General features: G+C 53.5%; 1 protein-coding gene across 1 annotated transcript in view; it reads left to right on the forward strand.

The window, feature by feature from the left end:
* Positions 1-16,279, forward strand: part of WWP1 (WW domain containing E3 ubiquitin protein ligase 1) — a 77,800-nt gene that overhangs the window by 60,798 nt on the left and 723 nt on the right. The window contains exons 15-24 of the mRNA XM_006924107.3: positions 824-899; positions 1,006-1,077; positions 2,859-2,947; positions 5,925-6,084; positions 7,888-8,021; positions 8,109-8,249; positions 9,497-9,617; positions 13,606-13,710; positions 15,371-15,467; positions 15,786-15,858. Of these exons, the coding sequence (XP_006924169.1) occupies positions 824-899; positions 1,006-1,077; positions 2,859-2,947; positions 5,925-6,084; positions 7,888-8,021; positions 8,109-8,249; positions 9,497-9,617; positions 13,606-13,710; positions 15,371-15,467; positions 15,786-15,858 (1,068 nt within the window). The remainder of the gene's footprint in view (positions 1-823; positions 900-1,005; positions 1,078-2,858; positions 2,948-5,924; positions 6,085-7,887; positions 8,022-8,108; positions 8,250-9,496; positions 9,618-13,605; positions 13,711-15,370; positions 15,468-15,785; positions 15,859-16,279) is intronic.

Below are 16,279 nucleotides of genomic sequence, written 5' to 3' on the forward strand. Positions count from 1 at the left end.
GCCGCCCGTCCCACTCCCGTGCTTCCCACACTGCCGGCCCTCCCGGGGCGGGGGGGGCAGGAGTGCTGGGACGTTACCCCTTCTGGAAAGACGCCTCAGGTGTACTTATTCCTCCACTGGTGCTTAAACGCCACAGAAACGGGCCTTTCCTCCTGTTTCCTCCCAACGCCCCCGCTGTCCAGGAGCGCGCCAGGTGCATCCCGTGCGTCCCACGATCATGCGCCGAATGAATTCACTAGCACCCGACAGCGCGAGAACGCGCCCCTCCCTGCCAGGTGTCCCCTAAGATGCTGAGCGTTGCTTGTGCTCGTCTCTGGGGCCGTCTTCGTGGCATTGAGCTGTATTTGTAAAGCCACCTGCATGCCCCCCGCCCTGCCCTTCCTCCCTGACAGCTGAGCTGTGTGACCTGGATGCCACCTCTGCCTGGGGATCTGATTTTGCTTTGCTTACTGTCTCCAGCAGCATGTTTGTTTCAGCTTAGGTTTAAGACGCGGTAGAATTTTCTTCCATGTCTCTTCTATCTAAAGCCTCTGTCCTCAGGTCTGAGGACTGTCCCAGGTTTTCTTTGAAGCAGTCAGTGGTGGACTTTGTTTCTCCTGACTGACGCTTTACACAAGCCCCATCCGTAACTGTTCGCTCTGCGCTGGGGCGTCGTGCGTCCTCACTGCTCCGGCCTCTGTCGGCCCGCCAAGCGCACCTTCACGTCTGTCCCAGCGCGTAGCTGTCCTGTCATCGGCAGGACCGGCACGCTCCAGGTCCGTGCCGAGTGTCTGGCACCTAGCGTTCCCTGCATTAACATGTGCTTTGTTCTTTTTCTTTCTAGAACTAAAGGTGGGCCACAGATTGCTTACGAACGCAGCTTTAGGTGGAAACTCGCTCACTTCCGTTACTTGTGCCAGGTACTACAGTGGTAAATAGACCTTACGTTACAGTCATTGAGTTTTGTCTTTACACGGCGCGTCTGCCACGGCCGGCGTGACACCGCGGTGTTATTTCTGTCCTTAGTCCAATGCACTACCCAGTCACGTAAAGATCAACGTGTCCCGGCAGACGTTGTTTGAAGACTCCTTCCAGCAGGTAAGGGTGACGCTGTCGGAAGACCACAGCACAGCTCGTGTCCTCGTCAGCGAGAGTGAGGGCCGCAGAGGCTTCACGCCGCTCAGCGCAGCTGCCAGTGCCGGCCGCTCACTGTGTGCCAGCGTAACGAGAGCCATCGCCAAGCCCGTGCCCTGGCATGAGCGCCACGTGCTCACACTGGCAGCCTCATTCCGTTTAATCCGGCTCCACAGCACCCCTTTGAGACGGCTCCTGTCACCGTCTCCGCCTCTCAGGCACAGGTGCTGGGTCTGGCAGAGTCCGCGGGAACGAGTCTCCTGAAAGGGAGCTCAGCAGCTTCTGGACAAACACACATTTTGACACTTACTTTCCTAAGACTTTATTAACTCAAACAAGCCTCGATAGTAGCACCAAACTCAAGTCAAGCTGTGTTGGTGCTGCGACCATTTACGTAGGCCCTTAGGAGCCCTGCGTCAAGTGCCCGCTCCTGCAGGCTGGTGACGCGTCTGAGCATTCTGCTTAGGGTGGCAGGCCCTGCTCACGCCCTCGAGTCCCATTCTGGCCGTGTGTGGTCCTTGGCCCCTTTTGGTAAACTTGCTGCTGCCCAACACATTTTGTCCGTCTCCTGATGAGAAGGTGAGCTCCGTGGGCCAGCACCTGGCGAAGCCCTGTCCGGGGCAGCTGCTCAGCCAGCGCTCGGGGAACGAGACAGATGTGACTCCGTGACTGCCCGCCTGAGTCATGTGCAGAATACTGAAAGATAAGCCACCAAAATAACGTCACCTTTTGTGGGGAGGTGGAGGGCTGCTCACGTCAGTCTCCTCCATCCCCTGCAAAACGGTGCAGTGACGAGCCGGAATGCCCTTTGCACACGTACAGAGCATGGGGACTTCAGGCGACAGGCCAGACAGGGACAGCGGCCCTCTGAAGCCAGAGACGCTCCCACCCTAGCTGCATTCTGCCAGCTGTCGGCTTTTGAACAAGACACTTCATACAGCTGTTACCAAATCATTTTTGTTTGAATTAATAAACTCTTAGCCACAGATATAAGTGTCAAATGGATCAGCCTCGGGCCCGGCTCTGTGCGAGCCTCGTTTCAGTGAGTGTGCATCGCAGCTCACAGTGGCCTGGCCGCGCTCTGCCTCGGGCTCCAGCGCGGTCTGCTGCGCAGGACGGCCCACTGCCCGTGTGGCCGGCTGTCGCGGGCGGGGCCCGATCCACGTGCCAGCCTCGGCCCGCGTCCTGGCATGAGTGTGGCAGGAGGAATTCATTTTTATCCGAAACTAAAGCCTATTTACTAGTAACCTTAACATAAGCCATTGAGGATCATGAAAGCTTGGCCATACGTATTGCTTTACGATACACTATCTTACGTATAAATTCATTGTCCCGTAAATAATTCCTTGCTATAGCTGAGTCCGTTCCCTCCTGAGAAATGGGATGAGTGCCCTAAGCAGGACCCAGAGCAAGGTCTTTTGCTTCTCGGAAAAAGTTAAAAGTCCCTTTTTTGTAAGATTTTGGCAGCATTTGGGGAATGATGGGGAAGGGAATATTTTCTAACCTTACAGCTTTCCGTGTCCAACTTCCTCCGCTGCCACTGTTCAGCACACGCGGCGGGGGAGAGGTGAGGCGGAGGCGTGTGGACAAATCAGTTGATCTTAAGAGTTTTTAAAGGCGTTGTCATCTGAAATAAGAAAATGTGTAATTTTGAAAATACCAATGAAATTTAAATTGAATTGTTTTTGGAAGAAACTTGTGCTGCATATGAGTGTTTAAATATCCATGTTTTTGTTTTTAATTAGATTATGGCATTAAAACCCTATGACTTGAGGAGGCGATTATATGTAATATTTAGAGGAGAAGAAGGACTTGATTATGGTGGTTTAGCAAGGTAAAATGAAAACGCATCTGCTTTTAAATAGTGTCTCTCCATTGTATGCAATGGATGTATTCTTGAAAAGATATATTTTTAATAGGAATCTAGAATTATTTTTAAGAACAAAAATTAAAAGTCACAGTTCTAGAGGTAACCATTATTACTTTCTTGGTTATCCTGTACATTTTCTCTGCACATATATATAACTTTGTATATATGTGTGATATAGTACGAGTTTGCTGTGTTTTTTAAACAACTGATCATACAGTGTGCACAATATAGCAACTCGATGTTGTCATTTTGTGTATCGTGGACATCTTTCCGCGTCAGAGAGAGCGAAATGCTTTATTTAATGGCCGTACAGCACTCCATTATACGGAGATATAATCAATGGATCAGCATGTGTAAAGTTGTTTCTTATTTTTTGCTGTTATAACAGTGTCTGTTGGTTTTATGTTTGTGTGTAATCCAGTTTGAGTCCTTTGGAGAATAAAGTTTTCCACACTCACTAAATATATTGTTAATAGTAGACTCTTGTGAAGCAATAAGTGGGAAACCCTTTTAATGCTTTTTTCAATTGCTTTGTCCAAACCTAATTTGACAATAATTTGTTTTTTTTAGCAAAATACTTTCATTAAATCTTTCCAAAGAACTAAACTTGCTTTTCATAGAGTGTGAACTCTATGAAGTATGAACTCATATTTCACAGGTGCGCAGAATTATGAAATCACAATTTTAGTGCAACTGGCAGAAAGGGATGTGGGACTAGGCACGGCTGGTGAGCGTGTGTGTGGTGCCATCAGGGTTGGGGTTACGTTAGCATACTGTCTGTCTCATCGGGAACGTTAGTAAGAAGCTTTTTTTCAGAAAAGAAACAGTGCCTACCACAGTAAGTGTTCATGTCACATCTACTGTGATTTCTCAGTTTCAGAAAGAAATGTTCAGACACTAAAAATAAAGGTATGTCTTAGAAATGAAACGTGGTGTTATTTTCAGTGTCTGACTTTAAAACCTTCACATTCTTGTCTGAACCCTTATTTACCTCACCTGTTTTGGTTCGGTTTGATAGTTTGACAGTTTTAATGCATACAGTCTGCTCCTTCTGACCTGATTTTCTCACTCCCAAAGTCCTTTGGTTCGTGCGTTGGTTTCGGCGTGCTCAGGCGTTCACGAGGGCGGTGCACACGTCCCTGCAGCTTCGCACGTTTACGGTTGTGTTTGCCGCTGCTTTTGTCCACACACGGCGACCTGCCGGGACGTGGGTGTCTTGCACAGCACTCTGCTGTCCCCAGCCGCGGGTGCCAGTGCCCTGCCGCGGAGCCCGGTCCACACAGCCCTTTCCTGAAGTTCATTAATTTCATCGTTGATTGTTTTATATATTTTCAAGGAACGTATTGAGATCTTCCTTGATTTAGGGAACCTTTTCTTCAATTACGTCTTCGAATACTTTTCTGTTGCATTTGTCCTGTTTTTCTTCGGAACGTCGGTCATGGGTGGAACGTCCTTCGTCACTCTTCCATGTCTGTCCTCTTTTCTGACCTTCATCTCTGTGCTTTTCCATGTTTCGGTTTTTCTCAGACCTGTGCTCATGTCACTGTTGGGAGTGCCGCCCTGACTTTCGCTGCTTCTAGTGAGATTTTTCGTTAGTGGTTTCGCTCTGTTTTCCTCTAGGCTCTGCTAGCTCATCTGTTGTCTCATAGTTTTTCAGCCTCTGTGCCCCTTTGGTTTATTGAGAGTGTGGAGGAGCCCCTTGCTAGTCGGAACGTCCCCTCTTCCTCTGCGGTGTCAGGTGCAGGTGCGGTGGCGTGGACGGCGGTCCTCTCCGGAAGGGCTCAGTCCTCCGGGCTGCTGTCTGCTCGGGGGTCCGCAGCAACTGGCAGCGCGATTTCCCGATTCCGTGTCTGAGCTCGTTGTCACCGTGTCTGCTCCGTCCTCTTCCCCGGACTCGTCCCACTTCCTGTCCGAGCGGGAGGTCGGCTTGGCTCAGCTGCTCCGCTGGGACCGGATCCAGGCCTGGGGCCTGGAGCTTGTCATTTCTCAGTTCCTGTTGTTTGAGTTCTCCCCTCTCTGCCCGTCAGGCATCTCCGAGGTCGCCTTGTAAAATTACTTGACAACATTAATCACTGGATTCTGCTTGAGAAGCAAGATTTCTGGCTTTTTAAAATCCCCTGGTCTGCATTCCCACTTTCTCGCGTGGCCTCAAGTGGCCGAATCGGTGGCCACCTCTCTCAGGGGAGTGCACACCCCTCACCCCATGCCAGCCCGCCCTGTCATCTCAGGATGACAGCTGCGTGCCCAGAAATGATTTTTCTTTGAAACTGACACTAAGTTTTCGGGACGCAGTGAGGAACGGGGCGGGGCTAGGTAGGGACCGCGTGGCCGCGTGGAAGGGAGCCCAGCGCTCCCAGTGCGGGGGACCCCCGGGGCGAGCGCTGGCCGTGTGCGGTGACGTCCGTTACTGATGTTGCCTACAGTCGGATTTCATGTGTTGGACGTTTAGAAATGAGGCGAAGTAGGTGGTGAGGCCTTAGAGAATGTGTATTCCATTTAAAGATTTTACTTTTAAAAATTTACTTCCATTTTTAATGCATTGGCATAAAATCGAAACAGTTCCACGGCGGCAGTGCGCGAATGTCAGTGTCCCGGGCAGGTGCTCACTGCCGCCCACTGCGCATCGGTCCCAAGGCCCGCGAGAGTGAAGGACGCAAAACGGTGTGACGACGGGGCTTTCGCTTCTGCGGAGCGTGCAGTCCGGTGGGCGGGGCAGGTCATCTGCAGAAAGATGGCTGCACGGGGTGGACTGAAAACGTGGGACCTACACAGGCCACCGTGGCGGTGAGCAGGGACACCCGACAGTGTGCAGAGAAGTCAGCGTGTCGCATGTAGGGACACCGACTTGACGTTTGGCAGTGCAGGAGCTGGCAGGTCACTGTGTGTTTTAAGCTCCCGTCCGCGTGAGTGCTGGGCGTAATCTCGGCTCATTTCCTTCTAGAGAATGGTTTTTCTTGCTCTCGCACGAAGTCCTGAACCCCATGTACTGCTTGTTCGAGTACGCGGGCAAGAACAACTACTGCCTGCAGATCAACCCCGCGTCCACCATCAACCCCGACCACCTCGCCTACTTCTGCTTCATCGGCCGCTTCATCGCCATGGTGAGCCCTGACTCTCGTTACTCGTTCATTCGTTGAAACTTTATTTCCAATGTCCTCGCAGGATTTTCTAAAAGCAGCAGGCGTTTTCGTTGGTCACGTCTACTCATGGTCACGCGGCCACCGTGTAGCGCTGCGCTCCAGGCCGAGGGGGCGGCGGGGGGGCAGGCTGAGCAGCAGCCTGCCTGGCGCAGTGCGGGCGCGTGGCTGTGGCTGTGGCTGTGGCTGTGGCAGTGGCAGTGGCAGCGGATGCGGCAGCAGCGGGCCGGTCACATACGGGGCATGAGCGGGTCGAAGGTGCGGACAAATATGTGATGAGGGAAGACGGCTAGGTGAGGCTGTGCTGTCGTTTAAGGGACACGGGTGGCCGGACGAGAACTCAAAGGACGTTACGTTTGTAAGTCAGGGAGGGCACACGGTGAACGAGAATGGTTCCCAGAAGACGGGGAGAGGGAGGCGCATGCTGGGAAGGACGGACGGATGGGTGAACAGGTGACCGGCCGACGCGCAGGGGGACGAGGCAGTGAGCAGACGTGGGCCTGCCGTGGAGACGGGAGGAGACCCCCACCGCCCTGCGGAGGACGAGGGCAAGCCGGTCACTGGCTGGGGCTGTGGAGTGGTGACCTTGACGACGAGCAGAGAGGCGGGACGGAGGTCGTGAGTGCCCGGGCCACGCAGGAGTCCTCCCGGCGGCGTCTCCTCGGCGACATGGAGAGCAGACCGTGGGCGGGGCTCAGGGTGGGCGAGGACCAGGTGGCACTGAGCCAGGCACGTGGCCGGGTGCCCGTTCCAGCACGTCCCACCGCCCAGGCACAGGCGGGGAGCGGCCGAGCGCTGGGTTCACGCGGCTTGGGTTCTGCCAGACGCGTCGCCGGCGGGTGGTGCGATGGTGCCCGGGGCGCGTGCCGGCTGACAGTGTGAGGCAGCGGGGTGCAGGGGAGGGCCAGGGCCCCGGGACTGGCGGGACCCCCTGGAGGCAGCCGGCAGGGCGGGGTGTGGACCGCAGACCAGGAGGGCACCGCGGCTGCTAGGGGAGCAGCGAGCACAGACGCGGGCCGTGTCTGGCCGGGGAGAGGGGGCGGGGAGAGGCTTGTCTGCCTCAGAGGGGAGCCGTGGGGGCCGAGGGGATAAATCCGGAGGTCTCGGTGACCCAGGAGCAGTGGGTCGCCTGCCTCCAGGGAGGTTAAAGCTGGGGGGAGGGAGGAGGGGTCTGTGGTGAGGGGCACCCCACCGCACCCCACCTCCAGCCTGCTGACGTAGGGAGAAACAGCACCCCTGAGAGGGCTGGAGGGGAAGCCGAGTCCTCGGAGCTGGGCCAGCTGCAGCCTGGGCCATCGCTCCCCAGGTCACGGCGTCGGAGCAGGGGGCAGAGCAGGTGGCTCGGGGGGTATGAGCGGTGCGGCGAGTAGGGTGCCGAGGGGCCCGGGGCTCCCCACGCTGCCCGTGGCCGTGGAGCACTGGCAGACGGAGGGGCAGCCCTGAGCTTCCTCTGGGCACCTGCAAGGTCCGGAAGGGGACGGAGGGGTCAGTCCCCCTCACGTTGGGGTGGGGTCGTCGAGCTCCCGTGGCATCCTCTTCCGCTTACTGATAGGACATGGCGGAGCTGAGAGACTCAGGTAAACGATTCACCTCTTAGCTTTTCGTACTTAGCCTTTTATATTTTAGCTGTCGTGATTTATGCTAATTAGTCATTCGGTGCTTTTTTTTTTTGGCCTGCGAGGCCTCATGATTTCTCTGTTAGCATTGTGCTCTAAGAAAGACCGTTAATTTGTAAGTTTTAAGCAAAGCTTTTGTTTTTCTTGGCAGGCACTTTTCCATGGCAAGTTTATTGATACTGGTTTCTCTTTGCCATTCTACAAGCGTATGCTGAGTAAGAAACTGACCATTAAGGATTTGGAATCTATCGATACCGAATTTTATAACTCCCTCATCTGGATAAGGTTCAAACATTTATCTTTCAGTAAAGCATTTTTTTAAACCAATTTACGTATCTTGTTAATTAGTATATATGTTTTTTTATCACCCAGAGACAACAACATTGAAGAATGTGGCTTAGAAATGTACTTTTCTGTTGACATGGAGATTTTGGGAAAAGTCACTTCACATGACCTGAAGCTGGGAGGCGCCAACATCCTGGTGACAGAGGAGAACAAGGACGAGTATATCGGGTGAGACGATGCACGGGACGTGGTGACCTCGGTGTCTAGAGCGTGGAGAGCCTGCTACGCTGCTGTCCGTCTGCACCGGGCTTCGCCTCTTGTCGGCTCCTGGGAACGCGTCCCACAGTCACCCCCGTCACCGTCCTGTGTTCCCTCGACCTCCGAGCACGCCAGGCTCAGCTGCAGCGCCCTCCCTCGCCCGATGCTCTCGTGCTCGTCAGCTGTGCCACGTTCCAGGAGGGCGAGCGCGTGGCGACCCTCTCCCCACCACTGCCCCCTGCCGCGTGCATCTCACCTCCGTCCAGAGGACACGCCGAGGGGGCTGCAGCCCGGCGAGGGGAGCAGTGCTCCGAGTCGAACCCCGGCGGCCACCCCCACTTTCAGACACATGTCCCTCGAGCTGCGTGGCCCCAGCGCCTCCTGGTTCTCGTCACCTCTCGGCCAGTGCCGCCTCTCTGTCCACTTCTGGCCGGGGGCGTCGTCCAGGGCTGCGGCCTGTTTGTTACAGCGGTCCCCGTACCTCAGAGGTGATGCCCATTTGCCAGCCGGGTAGCTCCAGACTCCCAGGAAGAGCCCGGGAGTAGAGGTTTCAGGCTCTGCTGTCCTCTGCGCTCACGTGCGGCTGGGTCCCCGTGGGACCGGACCGCTAGTGGGCAGTGGGATTTGATTTCACATAGTTTTTAAATCCTTGAATATTTTCTCATATTTTTCAACCATTTAAAAGAAATGTAGAGACTCACTACTCTTGGCTCACATGCGGGGTGGGGCCCGCAGGCCGTGGTCTGCCAGCTCCGGCACTGCCGACTTCTCGTGCTTCTCCCCCCGTCGCCTCCCCGGACCCGTTTCTGCTCAGCTGCCACCGTTTCCAGCCTCCTCTGAGACGCGCGCTCCACGGCGTCTCTGTCTCCCTTTACGGGTTCTTATGTTCGCTTTCACAGTTGTTTCCACAGTGGGATCGTGGGATGCACGTGACTCTGTAGCTTGCTTTTTCCAGGTCGGCCCCGATAGACCTAACCCCTTTTCTGACAGCTGGATAAATCACGGTGCGCACATTCCATTTCGTTAAGCCATTTCTGCTATTAGGTGTCACTTGGTTACGTCCACTTTGGGCCACTGCAGACAAGGCAGCGGAATGACACGCGTGTGAGGGACGCGTGCGGCACATTCGGGAGGAGGAGGGATTTAGGGGCGCTTGCTGTTTCTAACCTGTCGCCTCACGTGCAGATGACCTCTGTTAAACAGCGTTTTCATTTCAGTTTGATGGCAGAGTGGCGTTTTTCTCGCGGCGTGCAGGAACAGACCAAAGCTTTCCTCGACGGCTTCAACGAGGTCGTGCCCCTTCAGTGGCTGCAGTACTTTGATGAAAAGGAACTGGAGGTGAGGAGCTTCGTCGCGCACTGCAGGGGTGCTGGCGGGAGGGGCAGCGTAGGCCCCGTGGCACAGCCCTGAGCCCTGTCGCCCTTCCACGTGTCCAGGGGGGCGGCGGGGAGGGCCGCGGTCCTCTGGGCCATGGCGATGGTGTGGCACAAGGTCACGAATCGGTGCCAGCATTCGGGGTCCCGAACGGTGAATGCAGCCTCGTTGCTCATTTTGAGAATTCTTGGAAAGTAGTGAGTTGCCCCAAATACCAGATTTTAAAGTCAGGACAGAGTTGTTTGTGGTCTTTGCTGAATTCACACTTGTTACAAGCGTATCAGGAACTATTTTTTCTTCGGCGATAAAAGGCCCATACGGTTTATCACCTTAGCCACGTCTAAGCACGCGGTTCGCCAAGGATGTCCGCGTGGCCGCGCAGCCCGCACCCGGAGCTGCTCCGCCGTGCTGAAGCGGCCTCCGTCCCCGTTCCCCACCCCCTCCTGTCCCTGGCACCATCACCGTCCCTGGCTGTGGTTGCCGTCTCAGGGCAGTGAGGCGCGTGGCGTCTTCCTGTGGCCGGGGGGCACTCACGATTGCTGCACGTGGAAGAACCCCTCCTCCTTCAGGTCCACTCGTGTCCCGCTGTCTGTGTGTGCACGTTGTTTATGTGGGGTGACCTTTGGGGCGCTCCGTCGTGGCTGCTGTGAGCACGGCTGTACCGACCTCTCTGCTTTCACCTCGGAAAACACACCTGGCGGCGGTCCTGCCGGGTCACGCAGTGATTGTGTTTAACGCTGAGGACCGGCCACCCCGTCCTTCTCAGCTGCTGCGCCGTTTTACACGCCCACCACGTGTGCAAGGTCCTATCCTTGCCTACGTTTTTCGTTTCGTTCTGTAGTGATCATCGTGATGGGTGTGACGACGTCTCATTGTGGTTTTGATTTTATTTCCCTAAAGATTAATCACGATGCGTTTGTGGCACGGTCTTCCGTGGCTGGGACACAGGCAGGGCCCCAGGACGGTCCTGGCTGCCTCTGGGCACAGCATTTTAGCTTTGGCCACCTTGGATCCTCCACGAGGAAACCTGACTCATTCATGTCATCAGACGGGCATGTGAGAAATTAGCGCTCTAAGTTTTACATGGTGGTGTCCTGTATAGATAATGGCCTTCTGGAAGCGGACCCCCGTGGGACGTGCATGAGACTCAGGACCGAGCCTGAGGGACGCGTCTCCTGTCACGGCTGCACACGCACGAGCAGACATGTTAGAACGGGCAGAAAGTTCTGTGGAGCACGTGAACTATTTCTTACCCACAGACTGCACTAAGCCTCGTGCGTCAGGATGCACACGCCCATGGTATTGAGGCCCTGCTGGAAGGTGGACGGGGGTCCCCCGTGGGCCCCGCACGAGGGCAGCTGTGAGACGGGCAGCAGCCCAGGAGGGGACGAGCTTTTACCTGGCCCTCGGTGGCCTTCCCTATGTTCACATGCACAGCCCCGTGACACAATCTGGCTGATGATGATCTCCTTTTACACACACAGAGGCTACTGTCTGTATTTGCTGCTGATTTGCCCTTAGCTCACAGGACAGAGCTATGAGAAAACATCCATCCATTTTTGGTTTGTCTCACTTTCTTTGGGCTTTTACTCCCATTCATCGCCCCCGACCTCGAGTCAGACCTTAGTGATCGGTATTCACGCCGTCATTCGAAATGTTCGTAATCATGCCCCTTTTGGCTTTAAGAAGATAACGTTATTCCTTATAAAAACTCTCGCTAGGAATGGAAGGCAACTCTGATAAAGGGGTCAGCAATGGAGAGAGACTGTGATGTCACCGTAAACGGTGACACCCACATGTACACGTGGAGACTGGGAACAGGGCGAAGATGTCCACTCACCATGTCTGCTCTGTGCCAGACGCCCGGGCCAGTAAAATGAGGCAAACAGAGAAACGAAAAGCAGAGACTGGCAAGAGTAAAACTGCCTTTATTCACAAACGATAAGGTAATTTCGAGTTAGGAAATGCCAGGGAAGCCACCAAAAAACTACTAGACGTAACAGTGAATTTAATAAGACTACAGGGTATAGGTTAATAATTTTTAAAAAATCAATGTATAGCCTCTATATACCAGCAACATTTGGAAATTGAAACTTTAAAGTTTCATTTACTCAAGCATCAAAACAAAACAAAACAAACTTAACCAAAGACATGAAAGGCCTCTATACTAAAAACTCAAAACATTGCTCAGAAAAAGTAAGGATGACTTTAATAAATGGAGAGTTATATCATGTTATGTATTGGAAGACTCAATATTGTGAAAATGTCAGTTATCTCCAAATTAATCTGTATACGTAACACAATCCCAGTCAATATCCCAGCAGAATTTTTTGTAAAAACTGACAGGCTGAGATTTTAAAATTACTGGGAAATACAAAGACTTTATGTTAGCCAAAAGTTTTGAAAAATGACAAACTTGGACATGTCCACTACCACCTGATTTCAAGAATTATAAAGTCACGGCAATTAAGAGAATGTAGTGTTTGTGACAAAGATATCATTGGAATACTTGAAAGTCCAGAAATAGAGGCACACGTAAACTGTCACTGATTTTTAATGAAAGTGTTAAGTGTATTTCAGTGAGGAAGGGAAAGTCTTTTGCACAAATGCTGGATGAAAGGGATAGTAGCCGTGTGGGAGAAAATTAACCCTACCTCAGCCCCTGAAGATTGAAGTCCAACCTCAGCATGAAAGCCAAAAAGAAAACAGGAGACAAGTCTTGGTGCAGGCAGAAGTTTCTTAGGGAGAGCACGAAAATGCAATAAACCACACCCCCAAAAAGGTTAAACCAGACTCATCAAAACTAAAACCTGCTGCTCCTCAAGACACCGCTAAGTAAATGAAAGTCAGCCCGCGCAGTGGGAGAGACGGTGACAAAAGTCTTCCATCTAGAATATGTAGCTGGTTAAAAAGGCAAACCCTTCTTTAAAGGGGCAGAGAGGCCACAAAAGCTATAGCGAAGGCAAGTAAACACATGGGAGGGGCTCATCAGTCACGGGGAAATGCAAGGAAAGCCCAAAGAAGTGCCACTTTGGGGCCGCGTGAGCGGTCCCTGACGGAGTCACACCTGCATCGGCCTCATCCTTGGCGGTCCCACTGTGAGCTGTTAACCCAAGTGAAATGCATGTACCCCACACACAGACCCTCGCATCCGTGCTCACCTTAAATTTGTTCACACCAAAACTCTGTCCACCAGGTCAACAAACTGTTGTACGTTCATGTAATCAAATACTCAGCAGCACGAAGGAAGTACCAGCCCCGACGGCACGTGGGTCAGTCACGCAGCGCGGTGCTGGGGAGGGAGACGGGAAAGAGCGTGCGTGTGCGTGTGCGCGAGCATCATGGGAGTTCTCAGGCCTACTCCGCGGTGGAATCGCTGTCACCCGGGCATCTGAGGGGGGCAGCTCAGTGGGAATATCGTGCACTGACCACGGCGGCAGAGCTACCTAACGTCACACTGAAAACACGTGCATCTTATTGTCTATTGATTACAGTTCAGAGTAGGTTTGAGAAAAATATGCACCATGCTATTTACACACACGTTTCATAGCATGTATAATAAACGGGTTATTTGAAGATTTTACATATATAAAATATCCCCAAAGCCTAAATAACAGGTTAGCATATGTTTAATTTTAAGTAGATGAGATAGCACAGATTTAAACAAATTTGTTTGAAAGTTACCAATAATTTAGATACCTAACTTAGGATGTATTTATATAAATTTTTAGCACAGCTAACATTTTTCTTGAAGTTACTGTAAATGTTTTCAGTTTGAGTTCGATAAGATAAAGTACCAAAGAACCCTGTGGGATAAATTGCCACAAATTTCGCTGGGTCTGCCTTTCGTGCCCGTCGTCAGGCGCGTGTTGAGCCCGCGCACGCTGCGTGTGAGTTTCGGGCACGGAGCGCTGTGCCCCGGACCCGCTGACCGCGTCTGCTCGCTCCCCAGGTGATGCTGTGCGGCATGCAGGAGGTGGACCTGGCCGACTGGCAGAGGAACGCCGTGTACCGTCACTACACGCGGAACAGCAAGCAGATCGTCTGGTTTTGGCAGGTGTGTGCCTTCGTCTTCACCTAGTTCTAGAAGCCGAGGAGGAGCGTGTCTCTAAGGAGAAAGTCAGAGCAGACTCCGGATGCTCTGCAGGCGACGTGTGCAGGGCGATGTCTGAGGAGGACCACGCGCTCTGTAATTGAGACTCGTTTGAGCCACTCAGTGACTGACCCTTTTCACGTCGCTTAACTAGTTCACTGTCAGGTGAAAAGTCTGAGAATTCGTATTACTGTAGAAAGATTGTCCAAAAGTTGCATCTTTTCATAAGGACGTGTGTCATGTTTTTAAAGTACTGCTCAACAGTCTAAAGACGTGCGGACACATCTGGAAACGTGTCTCACGCCGGAGCCGCTCGCACGCCCCTGGCGCAAACCAACAGCCATTCTGCCATTGCGGCAGTCGGTGCCCAGGAGGGGCTGAGGAGCTGCGACACGGCCGTTCCGTAGTCCTATCCCTCATGACCATTCTCTTTTAAAGATGCAAATTAGTGAACATAACAGATGTTTCCGTACGGTGCTGAGGGGGAAGGCAGCGCCCCTCATGACCATTCTCTCTTAAAAATGCAAATTAGTGAACATAACAGGAGATGTTTCCGTACGGTGCTGAGGGGGAAGGCAGCGTTCGGTTGAAGGGAGTCCGTGTCGGACGTCAGGACGGGTGTGGCGGCCGGCGCAGGCCCTTCCGTCACCCCTGAACGCTGCTGCCTTGTCGTGCAGACTAAAGAGAACAGTGACAGTCCCTCCCAGGCCTGACACACCAGCTGCCTCACACACAACGCAGGCAGGGACCCTCCCCGCACGGGCTCCCCCCGGTGGGCACTTGTGTCTGTAAAGCCGAGGAGCTGCCCCTGGGGGGCCATGTGTCCCCGTGAACAGCTGTGGTTTCTGAGGGGCTCATTCTGTGCCAGACCTGGCCACAGAGCTGTTCCCTGTGTCCTGACGGAGCATGTGCTCAGTACGGCTCTGTCCCCTGGCCAGTGTGCTGCTGTCTGCGAGCCTTCTCTGCTCAGACCACCTCAAGTCAGCATGTCATGTTACCCGTTTGTGCCCTCTTTGAAAAAGAATGAGCGAAGTGCGTCTGGAACGCGCATCCTCTGGGTCTCTGAGTGCGGCGCAGAGCCGGGGACGTGTTCAGTGGGCGACAGGACGCGTGCTCGGCAGTGGCAGCCAGGCCCTGGGGGAGGGGGGCCGGCCCGGGCGGGAGAGCGGCTTCAGCGCTCAAGTGGCCCCGAGTTCACATGTAGCTCTGCCACTCACCAGCAGTTTGAGGACACGGACGTCACCTGTCTGGGCCTGTCTCCTCACACGTGCAGTGGGGAGTGTCTCCCTCAGCACTGCAGGCAGCGCTCAGCACCGCTGGAGCTGTCGCAGCGTCTGTCCTGGCCACCTTTCAGGGTGACCCAGCACAGGCCTCCGCCTCCTCTCAGAGAGGGATGGACGGCAGTGCCAGCCTGTGGAGTGGCTGGGGCTGACGGAGGAGGGTTCCCAGCGTCCTTGGCCCAGTTCTGGTACGTGGTCAGTGCTACGACCGCTTTCTGTCACGTGTCTTTTGTACTATTTCAGTTAAATTTCTCAAATTCTTAATTTTGTAGAAGAAATGTAGGAATAATTTAAGTGCCTACTATTTCATGATTGAAGATTTAAGGTGAATTTGATTGTTGCAGTTCGTGAAGGAGACAGACAACGAAGTGAGGATGCGGCTGCTGCAGTTCGTCACGGGGACCTGCCGCCTGCCCCTGGGAGGCTTCGCGGAGCTCATGGGTGAGTGCGGGCTCCGTGCAGGTGGCTCTGCGGTCTCGGCCTCAGACGGACACCGGGCTCGGACCTGAGGCTCCTGGGTGCTCGGGAGGGCGTCTGCACCAGGAGAGAGACAACTAGCGCTTAAGAGTGAGGGTGTCACACAGCCCGGTACTGCTGTGCCCCCGCCAGCATTCTCACGGGTGGGCCTCTGCTGCTCTAAGGCCCTTCTCCAGGCAGGAGCAAGCGACATTAATAAAACTGTGTGACATGTTCTGTTTAGTCAAAACCAAAAAGTTTAAAGGATCGGATGGATACATTGTCTGATTTTCCTGGTTTTAGGAAGTAATGGGCCTCAAAAATTCTGCATTGAAAAAGTCGGCAAAGACACCTGGTTACCAAGAAGCCATACATGGTAAGTTTAAGATTCCTAAATACGGGGTGAAAGCCAGTCTTCTGGTTTTTTAAATACAAAAGTGCTAACGTAACTGCTAATGCACTAGAGTAGCCAGGATTTCACGTCAGAGAACAGACTAATCACCGTATAACGGTGGCTAATACGAAGGCGTGGGGCGTGTGACACCGTGTCCGCTACGTGTTCAGGGAAGACCGCATGCTCCGTCTCCTGTGGGGCTTGCACTCCCTTGGGGAAGGGCACACGCTAACAAACAGGCAAGCAAATAACTCGGTCAGTTCTAGGAAGCGAGGCTGACGGGCAAGGTCCCAGGGAGGGTGGTGGCGCGTCTGTGGAGAGAAGCGGAAAGTGCATGCTTCGTACAGGGTTGTTTACAAAGGCCCCGAAGCAACTGCAAGGACGTGAGATGACTGCGGGGAAT

The sequence above is a fragment of the Pteropus alecto genome, unplaced genomic scaffold (assembly GCF_000325575.1).
Source record: "Pteropus alecto unplaced genomic scaffold, ASM32557v1 scaffold87, whole genome shotgun sequence".
NCBI lineage: Eukaryota > Metazoa > Chordata > Mammalia > Chiroptera > Pteropodidae > Pteropus > Pteropus alecto.